This window comes from Leptidea sinapis, chromosome 14 (assembly GCF_905404315.1).
Source record: "Leptidea sinapis chromosome 14, ilLepSina1.1, whole genome shotgun sequence".
Classification (NCBI taxonomy): domain Eukaryota; kingdom Metazoa; phylum Arthropoda; class Insecta; order Lepidoptera; family Pieridae; genus Leptidea; species Leptidea sinapis.
The window spans coordinates 5533623-5542145 of NC_066278.1; the positions used below are offsets into that span (position 1 = coordinate 5533623).

General features: G+C 32.6%; 1 protein-coding gene across 1 annotated transcript in view; it reads left to right on the plus strand.

Moving 5' to 3' along the window:
- Window positions 1-7514, plus strand: part of LOC126967863 (multiple C2 and transmembrane domain-containing protein-like) — a 43237-nt gene extending 35723 nt beyond the window's left edge. Inside the window, exon 15 of the mRNA XM_050812549.1 lies at window positions 5372-7514. Coding sequence (XP_050668506.1) covers window positions 5372-5446 — 75 coding nt within the window. The 3' untranslated portion in view covers window positions 5447-7514. The remainder of the gene's footprint in view (window positions 1-5371) is intronic.
- Window positions 7515-8523: the final 1009 nt, after the last annotated feature.

The following is an 8523-nucleotide window of genomic DNA, read 5'->3' on the forward strand; positions in this document are numbered from 1 at the left end:
TACTATTTGCAGTTTTAAAAATAGATTTATTTTTCTTTCGTATTGTATTAATAAGCTCTGTTTGCTGAAAATTAATAAAAATTAAACAAAATCAAGACACTACAAACTTGACAACAGCTGTTCCGAATCTTATACCACAAGTCTCAGTTCAATCCCGACACGTTCCATAATAATGTTTATAATCCCGGGGCTAACAGATTATTCCCCAAATTGGCACGCTGACGAGTACCAAATGCCAGACTAATTTAGATAAAACTATAGGTTTATGCAAATACTACGTAATGTATTGAGATCGTTTAAAAGATTTTAAAATAATTAAAATAAAAAATATAGAAGAAGTAATAGTCCATCTATTTTAAGATTATAAAAAATATTTTTATTGCTCGTTATTGTTACTTACATTTGGTTTTTTATGAATTATCAAACAATTTTTAAATTACAAAATTGACGGCCAATGAAAGCTATTGAACGAAAGAAAAATATAGTGTGATCAAGCGAGTGAAAAACAAGGGAGATCTTCCGCTCCTTTTTTGATGTAGAAAATAAAGTGTTTTTTTTTAAAAAGGGAATGTTGAAATAGTTTGGTCATTGACCGCTCAAATATTTTGTGAAATTAGTTGTACTAACAACTAATTTCACAAAATATTTGTGAAAGGCAAGTATGCTCTAATTATGAAAAAATACCATGCCGCTATTTCAATATTGAAACCACTTCTTGGCAGTACACAAAGAGAAGAGAAGAGAATATGAGAAGTAAAAGAAGCCCTTCTTTATTTCTATCATATATACATTTAAAACAAACTACACTAGACATAAACATAAACTAAATCAACTCAATCACACATATAAACTGCATTACAGACACAATAACTACATTCAGATTTATGGAAACAAAACCTTATTACACCCACATTATCTCATTTTCCAATTATCAAATTCCATTTCTCAATCAAATAAAAATGGATACCAATAGTAAAGCATTAAAAATTTATTATCAAAACGCCAGAGGCCTAAGAACAAAGACAAAGCTATTTTATGATAATTTGTTACTACAGAACTATGATATTATACTTATTACTGAGACTTGGCTACATGATGGGATATTCGATGCGGAACTGTGTTGCGATAGATATAATGTCTTCCGTTTGGACCGAGGGTCACTCGGAGGGGGGACTATGGTTCTATGTCTATCTAGGAAACAAGCACGTGTGCGGCCGGAATTTCATGTAGATAATTTAGAATGCATATGGATTACCATACCCGCTAAAAATGTAGGGTCTCTATACAACATTCATATAGCTTTGACTTATATGCCCTCAGATCTGCCATCAAAAATACACACCCTACTTAAAATAGCCTCAGACGTTCAGAATACTCACCCTAACGACAACTTGCTGATAGCGGGTGATTTTAATTTATCATGTGTTGATTGGAGTCTGAATACTCACCCTAAAATATTAAAAAAGCGTTCAGTCGAGGTACAAAAGGCTGCACACAACCTAATTACTGATCTATCTTTCTTTGGTCTTTCTCAATATAACATACTTACTAACAGCTGCAAAAACACATTACATCTTATATTCTCAACTTTCCCTTAAATAATACATAAAGCTAATTATCCCCTTGTAAAAGAAGACGTTTTCCATCCCGCATTAAGTATTATAGCCCCTGATATACATGTCCCTCCATTTATACCTAAATCTAAAATTAAATTTCAATATAGAAAAGCAGATTATTTAAAAATTAATAATTATTATTAAATAATTATTAATTTTTAAATAATCATTGCATTAGCAAACCGATTGGTCTTTGGCCGAAAGTTCTATAAAATTATCAACGATACTATAGAAACATATGTGCCAAAAACTCGCTCTAGTATTAATACTTTAATTAAAGAGAAAAATAAGATACACGCCAATTGGATAAAGCACCGAAATCCTAACGATTACGCAGACTTTTCTGAGCTGAGGAAAAGGCAAAAAAGTCTACAAGATAAATGTTATAAAACGTATATCAACTTTGCACAAAATACGATTAAAAACCAACTCTAAGATGTTTTGGAGCTATGTAAAGTCCAAACGAAAAAATGTTTCTTCCTATCCTCAACAAATGACCCTTGGTACTTCTCAAATCATTAACCCGGTTCATATATGTACAGCATTTAATAATTTCTTTACCAAAAATTTTAATCAACCTAATGGTTGTAATCCAAGCTATTTCTTTGATAATAGTATTGATAACTGTCCGCAATCAAGTATTATTCAATCAATAGTTGTTACGGAGAAAGAAATAAGAAAAATCATTCTTCATCTCGATAAAAACAAGGGCGCTGGTACTGATAACATACATCCAATTTATTTTACTCACACGGTCAACAGCCTTACATACCCTATCACATTGCTGTTTAATAGATGCCTACATGAGGGATATTTTCCGAACATCTGGAAAACTGCTCATATTGTGCCAGTTCACAAAAAGGGTCAAGGGTACCTATAGAAAATTACCATCCCATATCGATACTTAATGTTCTCAGTAAGTTAATGGAAAGAGTTGTTCATACGCATATTTATCCTGCGCTGAGTACACTAATTCCTGAAGAGCAACATGGTTTTATGAAGGGGCGATCTACAACTACTAATTTAGGCTGTTTTATGGACTATGTTGTGTCAAGTATGGATGGTGGGTCTCAGATTGATGTGATCTACACAGACTTTGAGAAGGCATTCGATCGAGTGGACCATGCATAAGCTTTATGAATTGAGTATTCGGGGTAACCTTTTGAGATGGATGGAATCGTACTTACAAAATCGTTCCCAAGCTGTAGTAGTAGGAGGCTACTGCTCAAACTTTGAAATCATACCTTCGGGTGTCCCTCAAGGCTCAATTCTGGGTCCCCTTTTATATGCTTGCTATCTTTATGGTATAAGTAAATGTTTTCACTATGCAAAGTTCCTGATGTACGCCGATGATACTAAAATATTTATGACAATCAAAGATAATTTGGACTGTTCCAAACTGCAAGCCGATTTAGATAGACTTACTTGCTATTATAATTGTAACCGCATAGGTGTCAACTATGAAAAATGCATCTATGTCTCTTTCACGAGAAGAAGGTTTCCAACAGAATTTAGTTACCAAATTAATCATCACCAAATTGATAAAAAACAAGTAGTCAAAGATTTAGGAGTACTTCTGGATGAAAAGCTAATATTTGGAGAACAAATAGATACCATTGTATGTAAGTCATATAAACGTTTAGGCTTCATCTTGCGCGTAAGTAGCCCCTTTTCTGACTTGGATTGCATCAAGGTTTTGTATAACTCATATATTAGAAGCATTCTTGAATATTGTAGTGTTATATGGAACCCGCAATATTCTGTCTATATTAAGAAATTAGAAAGCATTCAGAGAAAATATGTGAATCACCTTAACTTTAGGACTCACAGTTATAATAAAGGTTATGAAGAATCTTGTAAGCACCATCAACTCATTAGTCTTGAAAACAGACGTATCCTTCTTGAATTATCTCTTTTACATGGGCTTTGTCACGGTTATGTAGACTGTCAGGAACTCACCACTAAAACTTTAAATTTTTGTACTCCAAAAAGACGCTCTAGGCACACATGCTTATTTCTTATTCCTCTGGTGTCCTCAAATTACGCAAAACATTCTATAATAACTCGATTACATAAAACCTATAATAATAAGTTTAGTTCGGTTGATATTTTCCACCTCAATAAACTCAAATTCAAAAATGAGATATTAAGAATATTAGTTGAAACATAATTTTATGATTTTATTAAGATAGTTCATTTCATGTTAGTTAGGTATCTTTTCAAAGTTTAAATCCTGTGTTTTTATCACATTAAAACGAATACACACACAAACACACAACCACACATACACCCACACACACGCGCACATGTTTATATAATTGTATACTGACTAGCAAATATCCGAATACATTCATGGTGTTTTACTGTGTCGATTGCTTAAAATTAAGCCCTTTAAAATGTTAATCCCTTTTGGCTGTCAGATCACATTTATATGTATTAATTAAATATTTTAAGAGCTGTGGATTATGTATAAATAAATAAATAAAATAAATAAATAAATCATTCATAGACATTCCGAAAAAAATGACCAAAAAACGCCCGACTTTTATACTTATCATGTTAATTATTCAATTTTAGCCAAAAACTGTACGACAATTTATTTTGGATGCAATTACTAATTGTGACAGTAATCACAACCATCATGTTCACAACAAGCATTCTTACACAAACATTCAAGCTCTAAAGTTTGATAAATCCAATATACGATAATTTATATTTATACAGTTAATTCTTTATTACTTTTTATGAAATAGTTTATATTAGGTAAACACGACTCATATAATGGATGCAGCAACTAACAAATTAATTTGTTATACAGTATATTACAGCCATTGTAAAATACCCTATTTTATTAAAAAGAGTGGCCGAATTGAGTATTTTGTATGTTCTTCTCACGAGCTCAACTAAAACAAAAATATGGTAAATTCAGTAATTTAAAAGAAATATTTGTAGTGGCAATTTAAAAGCGCTTAATTTAAGCCTAATTGAATAAAATTTATTTGACTTTGACTTTACTGTTTACCAGTCATATTTTGAATGGATAAGTTTTACTTTAAAGAAAACTGTATTATGTTTGTAATAAATTAAAAATGCCTCCGCTTCTAAGGCAGCAGGCCCCGCCCGAATCCTCAAGCCTTCGTCCCAAGTCTTAAGAATTTAATGACTAACGGCCACTTTCTATTTTCAATTGGTATTTAACGAAGTAGTATTTTAGATAGATATTTATATGAATATGACAGCTTATCGTTTCATGGATTTGGAAAATAAGATTGAATATATTTAATGAAAATAAGGGACGAGACGAGCTCTACGTTCAGCTGATGGTAATTGATATGCCCTGCCCATGCAGTGCCGCTCAGGATTCTTGAAAGACTTACAACTTCTGAGCGGCACAACAACTACGCTCGTCACCTTGAGACATAAGATGTTAAGTCTCATTTGCCCATTTTTACTAGCTACAGCGCCCTTCAGTCCGAAACACAGTTATGTTTACACATTACTGTTTCACGGCAGAAATAGACGCTGTTGTGTTACCCATAAGCCGGCATCCTGTGCAAAGGAGCCTTCTACTGGTAATGTGATATGAAATAAGTCAAATTGAAAATATGTAGCCGTAAGAGAGATACCTATTGCATCAAAGAATTTATTCGAGCGCTAACTCTATGAATGTTTTAGTTTCATGCCAGATTCCATTGTATTTCCTTTAACGTAAGAAGCAGGATTGATGTAATGATCTGATGTTTTTTTTATTTTAGCTCGATATACGGGAGTTAAAACCACACTCGCCCAACGAACGGCGTGACGCAAGAAAGAAACCGAAGTCATCGTAACGATCAGTTCTGATTCGAAAACGAATCAAGGAATATATTGACTCATTTGATAAGGAAGAGTGATATTCTTGGAAGAGAGAGAGATATATTTAAAGAGCATCAGAAAATATTAATATAAATAAGGAGACTTGGTCCAGGGCACTAGATTTTTTCTCACCAAGTTCTTATTTTGTTTATAAGATAGTTTATTTTGCATGGTCTTATAGCTTGTTTCAATAGCTTTCAGATACACTCAAATTATCCTAATTATAAGCAATCTATTAATACACGTAAAATTATACAGAACGATGCGCGCGCGCCAATATCACGCCGTTCTGAAGAACGGAAAGGTATGGCTTGAAGGTGTTATGTTAAACTTTGACAATTACTCTTTATGTTATGTACGCAATAGACCAAACTCAAAATCAAAAATGACACCATCTGTCGCACTTCTGCTGTCATTGTTATATTCGAAATGTCACAATGTATCTTGAAATTTGAGTTGAGAGTCGAGACTTGAAAGTTGAAAGTGAAATCTCATTGTAGTTGAACGCATAAATTATTGCATTTATAATATAATGTAGTTATACAGACAAGTTAATCTCGTTTTACAAGTAAGTTTATATTCCTATGTTAGTCTTTCTATGCGTGCGTAAGTTTTTGAGATAATTGAAACTATTCTTCATTCAGCACGCTCATTAGTACCATTAAAAGTAAATACCTAGCCTTAAATTAAGGATTGTTCTCCGCTGCGCTCCAAGTAGGTACGGCAGAACCTTAGTACAGTACCTTTATTACGGCAACTTTATATTGTAGTGTGTATTGGCTATTCGTAAAGATGCTTGTGTGCGTGGCACTTTGACACTCAATGGCATCTTTCAAATTTTTTAACTTATATACGTTTCATGCTATTCTACTGAGATTAAATAAAATACAAAATAAATGATCCCAGTGTCTTTCTTATTTTTACAAAGTTTTACTACGCATCCCGGCATTAAGTTTCAATTATTAGCAAAGTTTAGCAGATCATGTGGCACGTCATCGTAACACATTATTCGAGACTGGCTTGTGTACGCCCACTTGGGCTTAGTATTAGTTGTCGCAATTTGCAATACTCCTGCAGTATCTAGTTGAAGCGCAGTGGAGACCAATCCTTAATCTAAGTAGGTACCTAGCGTAAAATGAGTCACACAAACGAGTTTACAAAATATAGATTTAATCCAACTTAATTTCGTAGAGACACAGTACAAAAAATTGCACTCGATTGGGCACAGTCATGAATAAAAATGATCTCACAATATCATAATATTATAAAATAATAATTACTTTAGATTAAAAAAGAGTAATGGCGGTAATATCACTTAGACACCATCTTGCAACCCGAAAGAAGGGTTGACAACTTTTTTAAATTTATTATAATATTATGATATATATGTACCAACACTTTTAATTAATGTAAGTACCTACTTTCTAACCATAACATTGAGAGTACACTGAAATACTGTTTTTATTACCATTATCTTAGTATACTAGCGTAATAGACAAACTCTCCTCATTACGGCGACACTAAATTCAAAATGTTCATGTGTGCTAGTTTTACAGATGTGTTAGCGAGTTATTGAAATGTGTGGTATCTTGCTTTTAATCAGTCCCTATGTCGAATATTTATAAACGGCGTCATATTCACGTATAGAATATTTTATAACACATATTTTTCATTAATATAATCTTTAGAAAATAGAATATTTACTGCGTACATAAAATGTCATACGAAATATTTTAGTGAATATGTTCTACGAAAATAATCACCACGAAAACAGCATGGAAGAATCGGTAGTTACCTGTCAAATGTTTATTTAAATGGATAGTTGCTGTAGATAGCAACACAATATAACACAGAACACGACACCATTATATTTTATTAATTAATATCAGTTGAAACACAGAACAATTACGATAAAACACTAAAATTAAAATGCGGTCCAATTCGACCGGAGACTAATGGACACTAAATGGTTTCAAAACGGTTTCACCGTCCATCGCATTCAGTCTCTTTCTCACACCTAGGTTTTTGTTTAAGGATAGTTACCTCACTTGATAGTGATAGTCACAGGGTTCATCTATTACGCCAGTATGCTAAGTTTATGGTTTTTACGTAAACTGACTTTTTGGTGAATTTCTGATTACTGATAGCATTAAAATATATAGAAATTTTTAAATGACTTACATATAGGATGATAGAAACTCTATCACTCATCCCACTATTAGGGTTTGATCGCCCGCAATCATTTCACAGAATAGTTATATTTAACCAAATAGAACATGTATAAAGATTATTATAATATAATAAAATTGAAAGCGTAGAATTAAACCCTATATTTAATTGCGTTAGTTTAATACGTCCATAAATAAATAATGCGGTTTAATTAGCAATATGTATTTTATACTCAATAGTGCACAATATCTATAACTGGTACCTCCGCGTACCAATGACTGATTCGTAATAATATTACTAGTTTAAGATCGTTAGACCTTAATAGCGAATGATAAATTTAATTGGGCCAACCAAACGACATAAAGATTAGTCTAAACATGGAAAAGCATTTTGCTTTGGCGGGGTCCTAATATACGAAGACGGTGAAATAATCCTAAATAACAAAGAGAAACTGTGTGTTACGAGGCGATACAAAAGAAGGGATAATAAGAGGTCCTTGTCGCTGTTGTTTTTTGTACATGAAACAGGCCTAATGCGAAAAATCCTGTTCCTCATCCCGTGCAAAGGAGCCTCCCACTGGTACTGAGATATATTCTAATTGCATGGACTCTCTATCGATATAAGTGTTTTGGCATGCGGTTGATGTCTTTTATGTCGCTTTGGTAGCCGAAATTTATAACATTATTTAAAAGTAACAACTAGGTACTTAAAACACACGTAAATTATAGCTGTTTAAATTTCTAAATCTATACATATAATGTTGTTAGTTAAAATGTAAAATTTTAATAGATAGAATTTTGGAAATTTAATCAAGCTATCCAAAAGGTTTTTACGGCAATTAGGGCAAGACATCACAATAAGTATATACCTGACCACTTATATG